General features: G+C 42.8%; 3 protein-coding genes across 11 annotated transcripts; 2 read left to right on the top strand and 1 right to left on the bottom strand.

Moving 5' to 3' along the window:
* Positions 1-213: 213 nt before the first annotated feature.
* Positions 214-4,928, bottom strand: LOC110190635 (type 1 phosphatidylinositol 4,5-bisphosphate 4-phosphatase). Of its 2 annotated transcripts, XM_020961231.2 has the most exons (7): positions 4,691-4,928; positions 4,250-4,440; positions 3,712-3,936; positions 1,950-2,131; positions 1,673-1,882; positions 1,452-1,616; positions 214-1,386 (listed from the first exon to the last, which is right to left on the bottom strand). In XM_020961231.2, the coding sequence occupies exons 3-7, from the start codon at positions 3,836-3,838 to the stop codon at positions 1,270-1,272; spliced, it is 801 nt and encodes a 266-aa protein (XP_020816890.1). In that variant the 5' UTR covers positions 3,839-3,936; positions 4,250-4,440; positions 4,691-4,928; the 3' UTR covers positions 214-1,269. The 2 variants fall into 2 exon arrangements, with proteins under 2 accessions (XP_020816890.1, XP_020816891.1); XM_020961232.2 differs by lacking the exon at positions 4,691-4,928 and having other exon boundaries at positions 4,165-4,261.
* On the top strand, positions 4,656-5,769 carry LOC147643521 (uncharacterized). Of its 3 annotated transcripts, none has more exons than XM_086833210.1 (2): positions 4,656-5,205; positions 5,604-5,769. In XM_086833210.1, exon 1 carries the CDS (start codon positions 4,656-4,658, stop codon positions 5,091-5,093), a length of 438 nt encoding a protein of 145 aa, XP_086689336.1. In that variant the 3' UTR covers positions 5,094-5,205; positions 5,604-5,769. The 3 variants fall into 3 exon arrangements, with proteins under 3 accessions (XP_086689336.1, XP_086689334.1, XP_086689335.1); XM_086833208.1 differs by having other exon boundaries at positions 4,656-5,288; XM_086833209.1 differs by having other exon boundaries at positions 4,656-5,312.
* On the top strand, positions 5,169-8,790 carry nudE (Nuclear distribution protein nudE). Of its 6 annotated transcripts, none has more exons than XM_020961288.2 (7): positions 5,169-5,288; positions 5,604-5,901; positions 5,960-6,113; positions 6,171-6,444; positions 6,507-6,752; positions 7,127-7,218; positions 8,015-8,790. In XM_020961288.2, the coding sequence occupies exons 2-7, from the start codon at positions 5,822-5,824 to the stop codon at positions 8,087-8,089; spliced, it is 921 nt and encodes a 306-aa protein (XP_020816947.1). In that variant the 5' UTR covers positions 5,169-5,288; positions 5,604-5,821; the 3' UTR covers positions 8,090-8,790. The 6 variants fall into 6 exon arrangements, with proteins under 6 accessions (XP_020816947.1, XP_020816944.1, XP_086689333.1 ...); XM_020961285.2 differs by having other exon boundaries at positions 7,361-8,790; XM_086833207.1 differs by having other exon boundaries at positions 5,169-5,312.
* Positions 8,791-11,747: the final 2,957 nt, after the last annotated feature.

Genomic DNA, 11,747 nt, shown 5'->3' with positions numbered 1-11,747 from the left:
CAGTTGATAGAAATGAATGCAGATGTCAATTTCAAAGCACTCTTTGACAGAACGGAATTTGGCTCCAAAAGCTTTAAAGACTTCGACGTGTGTGTTAGCCGATGCTCCTTCTATTATTTTATTGTTGCCCAGTGCTGCTTTTAAGGTCTTGAGCCAAACATAAAAGAGCAATTATGGGCGCTCATTTAGCTGCAAACAAAAGGCCGGTGTGGCTGTGGTTTTATTTCATTTTATTTACAGTGTATGTATGCTAATTTATAATGTACTAAATATAAATGTTGTATATATATATATATTTCAAAAGTAAACCGTTCCTTTTAATCATACATATATATATATATATTGAATTTCGCATTTTAGCAGTTGCTGTCTTAATTGTTGTTTCTGCATGAGCGTTGCTTGTTGTTGTTGTTCTTTGTTCTTCAAGAAGTGTATGTTGCTTTGTTTTTATTTTCATTATAATTATGTATGTATATGGTATATATGCGCGTATGTATGTATGTACCTTCATTAGCACGTTTAGCATATGTATACCCTTTCGAAAATCATCGCTAGACGCCTTAAACAAAACTAAAACCGCTTGCTTGCCTATGAGAAGAGAGTGCATTTTGGATAAATTCTTAGCAGAAAGGTAGCAAACACAAAATAGAATACACGTTTGGTGAATAAATACGAAAATATGATGTAGTTGCAGGACAGGCACAAACGGAAAACGAACATCGTCGGCGGACACTTAAACACAACACAACTGTACAATCCTTAAAATGGAACAGCCGATCCTGGTCCTGATTCTATGTTCCTATGGTTCTTTGATGTGGGGGCGCAAGTGCAATTGGGTTGATCGGTCGCTGGTCTAATAACTAATGACTACAGCTCTCTGTTTTCTCTCTTTTAGCACTTTACTCTTTTACATGGTTGGTGTTGCAGCGACTCTCGAAATGTGTATTGGCTTTTGTTTTCAGTATTTGTGTTTAGTTAGTTACGACCTTAACATTCTAATTATGCTTTTCAAAATCACTTTAAATGGGGGTTGCATCCTATTCATAATTTAGCTAGGTTTTCGGAAAGTAATATTTAGCTTTTCGCACTTTGCCTTTGCATGGTTTTCGCGGAAAAGTCGAGTTCAGTGTTCCGTCTGCTATTGGCTGCTTGTGTTTAGTTTTACGGGTTACATTTAATATCAAAAGGAATGATATATATGCATAATATATATATATAAAAATAAAACAATGCACTTCCTTTGCTGCTGGCCCCATGCTCTCTCTAGCTTTACATGGGCCCATCGATGGCGCTCACTTTAAGGCGGAAATAGTAGGCGGATCGGGCCAACATGCAGCCAGCAATCACAAACAGTGCCACATAGAGGAAGTACATGCCACCGTGTTCCTAAATTATGAAAGTATAAAAACAGTTAGCAAAAGAGCAAGATAACCATTTAAGCCATCACTTACAGAGGCATACGAGATTGTCCCGATGGTAACCCCGATGCCCGTAATGAGGAACACCAAAGCCACTATGGCGAACATCACGGCGCGGCTATTTGCAAATCGCGAGCCCACCGACGAGACTTTCCTGCAGTGTGGACAGCGGGCCAGGGCGTTGTGATAGGTGTTGAACTACAAGGACAAGCTTGAGAACACCTTTTTAAGATTACGAAAGAAAGGGAGCTCACCAAAAATGTATCCGAACAGTGGCCGCAGGTGACGCGGCACATGCCCGGCATGGTAGGCACGGGCGGGGTGACGGGACTCGGGGCCAGGTTAATGATCCGCTTGCAATTGGGCCTTGGGCAAGCAATGCGCTGCGACGAGCTTTTGCAGATTAGCAAACAGTTGCAAGGGCAGCGTACGTATTTCTTGCCCGGCGGAGCGTTCCGAATGGGCTGTGGATATTCAAGAATAATCAGTTAAGGAAAATTGCTCTCTAGTAGTTAATAGTTTATTACTTACAGTAGCCTCATTGCAGTGGGTGCACTTAACCACGTGCTGCTCCCGCTTCGTGGTTATGTCAATCATGTGCTGACACACCCGACAGGTGACCATTGGCACGCCTCCGGTATTGGTGCTCTGCTGATACGGCGGTGGCAGCTCATCGGGTCCAATGCAAGGCACAGCCGTTGGTGCTCCATTGCCTGAAATGTCCATGGAGAAACCCGAAACAGATATCAGTTTAATGAAAGGCTTATCTAAACGATTTCCCTGCAGAGCCTAGACCTTTAGTGTAAAATAAATACATCCCACCAGCAGAGGGCCCTCAGCCACACTACTCTGTCCGGTTTCTCGATGAGATTGTCTCGCTGAGAGAGAGTGAGAACTGTGCATCTTCTGATACGAGTGTGTTGGGTCGCCCGGAGCAGCGATAAAACCAAATGGGTCAATGTTTTGACTCTATGAATGCAGGGCTCCTGTCTTCTTTGCTGCAAACTAGTTCAAGCTGCTAGACCGCAGCTGTGGTTCTTGGTTGATCAACAAGTTCGAACTTTGTGCAAAAAGAATATAAACATAAACAAGTCAAAAGGAGGAGGAGTAGGAGGAAACAAAGAAAGGCGTCGGTAAGCAATACTCTTTCTGGGAAGTTTGTGTGTATTTTTAGAATCACTTGGCAAAATGATATCAAGTTAAAAAAACTTCTAAGTCAAATCAAGGCGATATAGCATACAAATATATTCGAAAAATAAAAGATCATTTTACGAAATGTATCGATTAATATATAATAAATTATTTCAGTTTTTATGTTTTGTGATTACTCATAAACCATTTTCAAAAGTGTCAAGTTGTCACGATACATCATTTATGAGACACAGCATTTTAGACGACTAGCAATTTTCGACTCGAAAATAAAGAGTTCATTTTAATCTGTGCTTTTTTTTCCTGTCCTCTACATGAGACCAACCAGCGGTTGGTAAGCCTTGAACCCCGTTTTAAAACCGAACTCCAACAAAGTAGGAGGTATCTTGATGATATGAAGCTTTCCCTGAGCCAAGATCAGGTTCCTCGGCAAACAATGGATCCATCGGTCGTTGAGCGCCCTGTGTCTCTGCTTTCATCGCGCCCTGCGCAGTGATAAGGCCAGCGAATCACCCAACTGATGGTGACTCATTAAGCCCCCTGCTACTCCGCCTCCGCCAACAAATCGAAGCTGATTAAACAGCTGCTGGAGGGGAACGCTAACAGCGCAACGCTGATTACGGCTGCGTACCATAAACAATAACAAAAGTAGTGCGAATATTTTGGTCGACACCGGCATCGAGTTTCTGCACTTAGAGAAACATGTGTGTGATATGTTTTAAGCCATCACTACTGACAGGGAATAAGATAAACTCATTAAGTGGTTATCATGCATTATTCGCCCATCGATATAAAAAACTGCAGATATTGATTTAACATTCAATATTCGATTTGTTGGCTAAAAACTTGGTTTTCTCTGCAGTCCAGTGGTGGCTAATGCCACCCTGCCCTTCGTCCCCCGTGACTCAGTTGCGTGAAGTGTGAAAATGCGGTGGAACACACAACTTCCAATCACGGCGTCGGCGGCGGCGGATAAGTAGAGCGCCGCACCAGCACACACTTGTTGGGTTTCCACACCCGCATAGAGTTCGGCAGCCGGCCCGGAGGCAGCTCAAGCTGCGGATGCGGGTTGAATGAACCAAACCCAACCAAAACCAAAGGCAAAGGCCAATTCAATAATCGGCCATACAATAGCGATACGCACCGTCCTCATTGTTGGCCACCGATGCACTGCTGCCGGGATTGTCGGCGCCCTCGTCCACAGCGTCCACGGAACTGTAGCCGCCGCCCTCGTCCTTGGTGATCAGGCTCTGCCTCTCGGGGTCCGCCATGCTGGATTATCGCCGGATTCTTCCGATTCTTCGATTTGCTCTCTGGATTCGCTGGCTGACACTCCCGTTATGGTTTGCTGCCCAGCAAAAGGTTTCAACTGCAAGATTTACGAAATGGAAAAGCACAATTTAGGTGCTGTTGCACATATTTTTCAGCGACCTGCACTTTTGGTTCTTTGTTCCCGTCCGAACGAGCCGCTGCTGCTGCAGTTCGTCGGTTTTCTTTTCACTCTCGTTCTACAACGCATCCTCCCTTTTCGACATGCGCCGCAATTAATCAATTCTCTGGAAGCGGCGAACTTGAAGCCCACGCAGGCTGCATCTACCTCTTGCACTTTGAAACGGCCTGCGTAGTACTCCTAATTGCCTTAATTGTTTAACATTTTTTGCAATTTGTGTGCTATATTTTACCTTATTTTTGTTGAAAACAGTGTGACCGCGGCTAGACCGTTGGAAAATACCAGAGATCTAGGCAGCCCAGACTGGGTTCGCAGTAGACAACTTTAAAAATACCAAAAATGGCATATTACTTCTAGTTGGTTCATCAAGTTGTATTTTCTTGCAGCCCTCGTCGGAGCTACCACGTAGGGGTATTTTAGGAACTGAGAAGTAAATAAAATAAAATAAACACGATAATATACAAGTGCACTTAAATGCTAAATTAATAAAGTGATATTATTTATTTATATTCTGTTATTTTTTCCCAAGGGCTTCGAAAGTTTTTGTGTACCTCTGATTGGTTGAACCAGTTCCAAAGTTTAGTTGAAGACAGACTCATTTTGGAACCAAAACAATTCTGCCACAGTTGATAAAAGCAATGTCAAAAAACATTAAACAAACGAAAATAATTACTAATCCAGATAACGAAAATCAAAGCAATTCCGTGTCTATCAGCAATAACGAGTCGGATAGTTCGAGCGATTTCGAAACAAGCAGAAAGCACAAATTACGCCGCAAATCTGGCCGAAATGTTTCTTTTCATTATCAACCGCTGCCCATATGCGTTGTTGGTGATAACTCAGTTATAATTCCCGACACGCCGAGTTCCAGCAGAGACATTACGCTAAGTTCCGCGCAAATAATTGATGATAGTTCCGATTCAGAGTTCCATATTTCGAATGATACCAGCAATGATGAACCGGCCAATAAGTCTATAACATTCGCAGCTCGTGCCCTGGAAAAAACCGATTTGGAATTCATTAGAAAAGAGCGCAAGCGAAAAAAGCGACCAAGTAAAAGCATATACAAGGAATAATTCAAAACGCACAATTTTAAAAAGACTCTGCAGACCAGGGCCGATGCAGCCCTATGGACCTACCGCAACTTGGTCACACTACTAAATAACCAGGGTTGGCTAGTTTGGAGTGGTAAATTTTTACGGAAAAAGAACTATTTACACTGATTTTATGTAAATAAAACAAATAAAACGTAGGAAAATTAAGTGCAAAGTGTAAGTAGGACACGTGGGACGTTGGTAAGCATGAAGCATAATCGATATTTGGCCGAATTCCGGGAGAAAATCTGCGATGATTTCATTTTCACACAGCGCGTTGTTGTATGGGAAACTTCGTCGTAGCTTTGCTTTTGTTGTTGTTGCTGTTCCTGTACCCCTTTGTTGTTAGTGTTGTTGCAGCTGCTGCGTCGACAGCGACGCACAGAAAATGTTTTATTTAGTTTAGTTTTGTGTGAAGATAAACCGCTTGCTATTTAAGGGGGTCGCGGCAGCAAACACCTGTTCCTAATTGATTTTTCACCGTTTCCGCAGACCATTCACCCGAAAATTACATACTTCAACTCCAACAACTGTGTTTTGGCCTTTTTAATCAATTAAAAAAGAAACAGCTAAAAAACACAGAAACTCACTAGTACCTAAATAGTTGGAATACAGAGAAGTTTAAATAATTCGAACGAACGAAGTTTTCAAACACAAATTGACCACCGATTAGTACAGAAAAAAAGAAAAAAAAACAGGAAACAGCGGAGATGGACACGCCACCAATGTTCAACAGCGTCGAAGATGAGTGCAGATACTGGAAGGAGCGATCCAAGCAGTACCACAAAGAGTGAGTGCCTCCAAGAACCTTTCGTGACATAAAACCTCTAAACACACTTACATTTCAGGTGGACAGACGTGAAACAGGATTACGACGAGTTCGTGGAGCAGTCGCGGGAGATGGAAGTTGAAATGGACGCCACTCTGGAACAGAAACAGAGCATAATCAAAGATCTCACATCCAAGCTCACCATGTTTGAGCGCGAGAACGAGTCCCTGAAGGTGGCTAACCTTTTAATTCTACCCAAATCTATATTTATGCATCTCCTTACTTTTTAGCTAAAGCTGGACTCGCATGCCATTGAAACGTCAAACATGGAAAAGCAACTGGAGGCAGTAAAGAAGGAGCGAGACACCATGAAGGTGTATCTGAGGCAGCTAGAGCAGAAGAACGATGACTTGGAGCGGGCACACCGCATCCTGAACGAAAGCATAGAGAACTTCGAGAAAATGCTAGACCAGGCCTACGAGAAGAACGCTCTGCTGGAGCTCGAAGTGGATGAAAAGGGGCTGCTGCAGGAGAAGCTGCAGCGGCTAATGGATGAGACGAGAGGTGAGTTTAAACTGACAATCTGTCTACTTTAATGTGTATACTTATCCTTGCCACCCTTGCAGATCTCAAGCAAGAGCTGAACGTCAAGACACGCTATGTCACGCCGACGGTGAATGGAACAGGGGCCACGAACTCCATGAACAGCTCCATGAACTCGTCCACCTCGCTGCCGAACGGCATCGTGGCCAATGGGGAGCTGGCGAATCACGATAACACGGTCGCCACCAATGCCACCAGCGTCAGCGTGAGCGCCCTCAATGGCAGTTTAGTTAATAGAAACGAATATAACCAGCAGCACTCGCTTAAAAGTAAGATACTCAGCTCCTTTAAGAAAACCAGGCACGTCCTAAAACTCACCAAATCGAATCGCCAGTTCAAGCCATGCATTTAGTTTAGTTTTGTTTTTTATTTAATTTTGCGTTCCATTTCCCTTTTTATTTATGTTTTTAATTTATTAGTTTTCTTTGTCAGAGCGTCAGCCAGCAGGTTTAAGTTCCTTATTATTTGTAATGTTATTGTAAATTATTAAAACTAAGAGCCCCAATCAAAGAGACGAAAGTTTGCGACATTTTTAGTAGGCAAATTGTTCGTGTTTTGTGTTCGTTGCGTCCGTGTGTAGCTAGTAATTCCGACCAACTAACCTTTCGACTAACCAGCTGTGTATGTGTGCTTCCTCTTGCAGATCCCGAGAACCAAATCAATGGCAATTCCCTGAAACCCAGCTGTCGCACATCGGCGCTCAACACTGTGGCCGACATGTTGAGAAAACTAAACGTAAGTCCCTCCAAGCGAAAGTCAAAAACTTTTCATACCCAGCATGCCAAAGTCTTTCCTCCCTGTGTTATGTTTTAACCCAGTCCACCCAAATCCACCCACCCATCGCCAGCTTATGTGTTTTTCCGTATGTGTTTTTTAGTGGGATAAGGCCCTGTTATGTCCCGAATGCGAAAAGTTTCGCTGCATTTGCGAGCGTCCCGAGGTGCTGCAGCCGCCGCCAACGGCCAGCGAATCGAGTTCGAGCCTCTTTCGTCGCGCCTTTGGCGGCAGCAGCAGCTCAGTGGCCACCAGCAGCACCCAGTCTACGCCCGTTAGCGATTGCAGCTCCGGCACGGCATCAAGCAGCCTCTCTGCGGGCACGAACATTTTCAAACGCTTTGCCGAACGCATGCGCAACTCGCCGGATGCAGCCGGCCTGCCATTCTGACGTTGCGCTATTATACGCCGGCTTATTTTAATTGCCCTCCGCTTGCATTTATTAATTGCATTGGTTAATAAATTCAAACATTATTTGTACCTTATTTGTGCGGTATTTGTTTTGTTTTCTTGTGTTTTTGTTGTTTAATTCCAAATGATTTTCATTTGTATTATCATCATTGCAATATTTTGTAAAGGCTTCAGATGCAGTGCTTATTTTTTAAGACTTTTTTTTACCAGTGGTACTAGATGGATATGTATTCATAGTAAATGTCGATTAGCTGCATTTACTTATATTGTTCTTAAAAATTCGATATATTACTAGATTGTTTCACTCTAGTCTAATCCCAGACACATTTCTGTATTTTGATTGCAGGCCATGGAGACGAAACTGAAGACTTACCGGGAGAACAGACCAATGCCGCAGCGGCACCGCTCCTCCAAGGAGTAAGCCCATACGGCGCTGAGAGGCCGATTAAATGGGATCACCTCATCATCGACGCAATCCCCATCACCTCCCTGGGGCGGGATTACTGTTCAGTTAGTTCGGCGTTAGCGATACGTTTCTTTAATGTTACTTTTTAGCGTTAATTTAACTTTCGCTGCCTCTTTATTTATTTTTGACTTAACTTGACTTTGTATAAACCGTTTTGCGATATTATAAATAACACACAGGAGTTGGTGTTGCCGTTTTCGAAACCAACAAGTTACACATGCCTTAGTACGAATTAAGAGTAAAATCCTAAGCTAAGTCCCCACACTCGGTTCAACCCTTTGGATTCGATACGAATAGCGACGATTAACTGACATAAGAAATGTGTTTAGAGAGTAAGATCAAAGAGCCCCGCAACCGAAGATGCTGTGTCCAAGTATTATACTTCAATCGGACAAACAATACTCGTAGCGTTTAGGAAAAAGACAAGCAAGCTATCTAACCCGAAAGCACCACCCGATCACCTAGTTATATCGATAGCGATTTTCTGTTTATATTTACGACCGAATATAAATTTGTAAAAATGCTAAATTGTTAACTGCAAATCTGTGTATAAAGCATAACAAATCATAAAACAAAACAAAAACTCCAACGAACAGGCAAAAATATCTATATATATATGAATAAAGAGAAACATAATTAGTTTAATAGAAACTCAACGCAGCGCACTTTCAATGTCAAAGCTGCGTATGTTGAAACTAATTAGTTTTGAAAATATTTGAGTTCATTACAGAAGGTGAATGCTGCGTCAGTTCCTATGCCAAGGCCAAATCCAAATCCCCGCCAGCAACAGGAACTAGGAGGAGGAGGAGCTTCAACGAAGCTTTTTGTAGGGGAAAGTGGTTTCCCCTCTTTTTCCCTGGGTTTTCTGGAGCTTTCCCGTTGAGTTTCCCCAGTCTGTTTATTTTTTTTCCTGGAGTACTGATTCTGGACCCGACCTTGCTGCCGGAAAGGTCCGCTGGCGGTAAGCTAATGAAAGTACTCTGGTTTTTATAAGCACGGGTTAGCGCCGAGTGCTGGCATTAAAAGAGCAGCAGTATGGATGATGGCAAACATCTCCTCAGATGGAAAATGAAGGAAAATGCAAATACAACAAGTCCAACAAAAAAGGAGAAGAAAAAAAGAAACGAAAAGCAGAAAAATTAAAATATGACACAAGCTTTTATCATACGCAGAGCACTTACCAGGGACAGACTTTGTAGTGTTGTTGTGTTCCATCTCCTCCTGTTTGCTGCTGAGTGCATTGTTTACCAAAGGGAGGCGGCCCAGTTGGAGTTTTGGGGCAAGGGACTGGGGCCATGTGGCAGCAACCATAAGCGGATTGGGAATGGCACAATGCAATTGCCGTTTGAAATAAAAGTGAAGCGGACACAAAGGCAGCCCACACTGCATGTGTGCACGGAAAGCAATTTTGGATATCCTCCAGGATTCCCCGTACCTTCTACGGAAGTCCTTTTTAGAGGCAGACTGTGTGCAGGCAGTGGCACTGTTCAGCGTTTTCTGGGGCTAAGCTTTATGTACCTTATTTGTTTTCTGAAAATCATAAAGATATTCCTCGTTAAATAAATATTAAACTAATAACGAATCATTATATTAATTTTAATCCAGAGCCAACACTTAGTTTTCAGTGTGCTAGATAGGAAGTTGGAGTGACCAGTAAAGGTTTTTTGTTCAGTTTTTATTTTTGTTTTTCAAAAGTAATTTGAAGAATCTGCCTCGTTTTTTCCGGAGTCGCTGTCGTTTGATGAAGTCCCTCGAGAGGGACGATCCCTGGCAGCTAATTAACTGGCCGCGAATACAATTTCCCGGCGCACACACAAAGGGCAGCAATCAGGAGCCTGCCCTTCCGACATCACTATAAGCGGGTCAAGCGCCACAATGAACCCAAACGGACGAATCCCTCTCAGCAAACATACACCCAATTGTTTTGGCATAAAAAAGCGAGTGAACAGCTCGTAAAAAACTGTATCAAAACACTGGCTTAAAGTGGGAAGCTCTCCAAATGCCACACAAAACAGGGTGTTCGTCGAGGGTTCGGCTTTTGGGCCAAATTATCGCAGTCGTTAAACGAATGGCTTAAAGCCTTGGCCATAACTCGGTGTGCAATTAAAGCGTGTAAAGTAAGAGGCTTGGAATAACTTTATACTCACTTTTAGATTGGGTTAAGTTTGTTTTAATTTAATAAGGGTAATTCGGGATTATATTTTGGTATAAAATCATTGGGCTTGAGTACATTATATCCGTTTGGAAGTATATACGCTCCGTCCCCGTTTAAAAAGAGCAAATTTTGAAATTTTTTCATCTCAGATTATGAGATCTGTATATAACAAGATGTATGGTATATCCAGATTCAGTTTATGAAATTTCAGTTATATATAGAATATAATCGAATATATAACTTACCGTAGTAGGACACATAGTAAGGCTTCTTATAGATGGCAAATGCTTTGAAGTTCAGAAGTTTACGCTTGCAGATCCTTAATTAGGAGTTTCCTCATAGTTCCAATGAAACGGATTAAGATAGTTGAGTCATCATTTTAAGATCGTAAAGCACTATCACTACCTCTATCACTATCACTATAGGTCCAAACAAGAGGGATGCCAGCGACAGACTGAGGCAGGTGCGACGATTGCGCCGCTATTTATAGTCTCTGAGAGTAGGACAGAACAGCGAGAGTGAGAGGGAGATTCTCTAGAGAGATTTGGTAAAATGAGATACAGGAAGAGAGAGTAAGAGAGAGTAAGTGAGATTGTGAGATAACGAGGCACAGAGCAACAAAGTTAGAAGAGGAGTGAGAGAGAGACTGGTAGGGAGAAAGTGAGATACATAAAGTAATCCTGGCGTAAATAAACAGGATACAGAGTTCGGATAGCTTCCTTCCCTTATCGCCTTTCTGATTTTTATTTTTTGGCTGCCGGCTAATTCCACTTCCGGCGGCACCCTGTAAATTGGAATGTTCACAAACTTTACGGCATTTATGCTCTTTAAATATTTAAAATACGCGGCGCGACGTCGTAATGTAAGCACGGTGCACAAACGGAAATAATGATGAGGTGTACTACCAGGTTCTGGGTGTGTGTGTGTGTGTATTGCTTTGTTTTTGGCGCTTCGGTTGTGGGTGCCCGAGGGCCGAGGCCAGGACTATCCAAAGTATAACCATATAGCCGCATAGTCGGGTATCCTGGGCCCTGGCTAAACATCAAACAAAATCGATATGTGGGCGGTGTATATGATTTTTGGCATAAACAAGCAACAGGCACACATACTTTTACACCCCACACACATAAACTCTGCCGGGGGGGCCGTTTACAGGTTGGTTCCTTGCTTTGTTTGAGCGCCGCAGGACGCTCATTTTTCGTAATGAGTTTGTCTATGTGCGCAGGATGCTTGGTTGGGAGTATGGGCAAATACTAACAGTAACAGGAGCACACAGCTACCTGGCATGGCCAGCTACTGCAACAGGCATATCCTTGAAATATGTTTCCCTTTTTGGCTTTTTATGGGCCAAAGATGGGGTAACAGAGAGTTAAGGGGTTATCCTAACCAAAGGCTTTCATATTTTTTCCTTGAAGTGCTGCAGCTGATAGGGAGGTTTTTTTTTATATAAAAAATATT

Source organism: Drosophila serrata, unplaced genomic scaffold, assembly GCF_035046125.1.
Source record: "Drosophila serrata isolate PLE 108 unplaced genomic scaffold, ASM3504612v1 contig_272, whole genome shotgun sequence".
In the NCBI taxonomy this organism is placed as follows: Eukaryota; Metazoa; Arthropoda; class Insecta; order Diptera; family Drosophilidae; genus Drosophila; species Drosophila serrata.
Note: the sequence above shows the minus strand (reverse complement) of the source record. Positions and strands in the feature narration are given on the sequence as shown.

Excerpts from the sequence above, each read along its gene's own strand:
- LOC147643521 (XM_086833210.1), top strand. The coding sequence starts at position 4,656 with ATGTCAAAAAACATTAAACAAACGAAAATAATTACTAATCCAGATAAC.
- nudE (XM_020961285.2), top strand. The coding sequence starts at position 5,822 with ATGGACACGCCACCAATGTTCAACAGCGTCGAAGATGAGTGCAGATAC. Across the intron at positions 6,445-6,506 it reads GCTAATGGATGAGACGAGAG|ATCTCAAGCAAGAGCTGAAC; the intron begins GTGAGTTTAAAC and ends CCACCCTTGCAG. Across the intron at positions 6,753-7,126 it reads CCAGCAGCACTCGCTTAAAA|ATCCCGAGAACCAAATCAAT; the intron begins GTAAGATACTCA and ends TTCCTCTTGCAG.
- LOC110190635 (XM_020961231.2), bottom strand. The coding sequence starts at position 3,838 with ATGGCGGACCCCGAGAGGCAGAGCCTGATCACCAAGGACGAGGGCGGC. Across the intron at positions 1,883-1,949 it reads CCCACTGCAATGAGGCTACT|CCCATTCGGAACGCTCCGCC; the intron begins GTAAGTAATAAA and ends GAATATCCACAG. Across the intron at positions 1,617-1,672 it reads ACTGTTCGGATACATTTTTG|TTCAACACCTATCACAACGC; the intron begins GTGAGCTCCCTT and ends TTGTCCTTGTAG.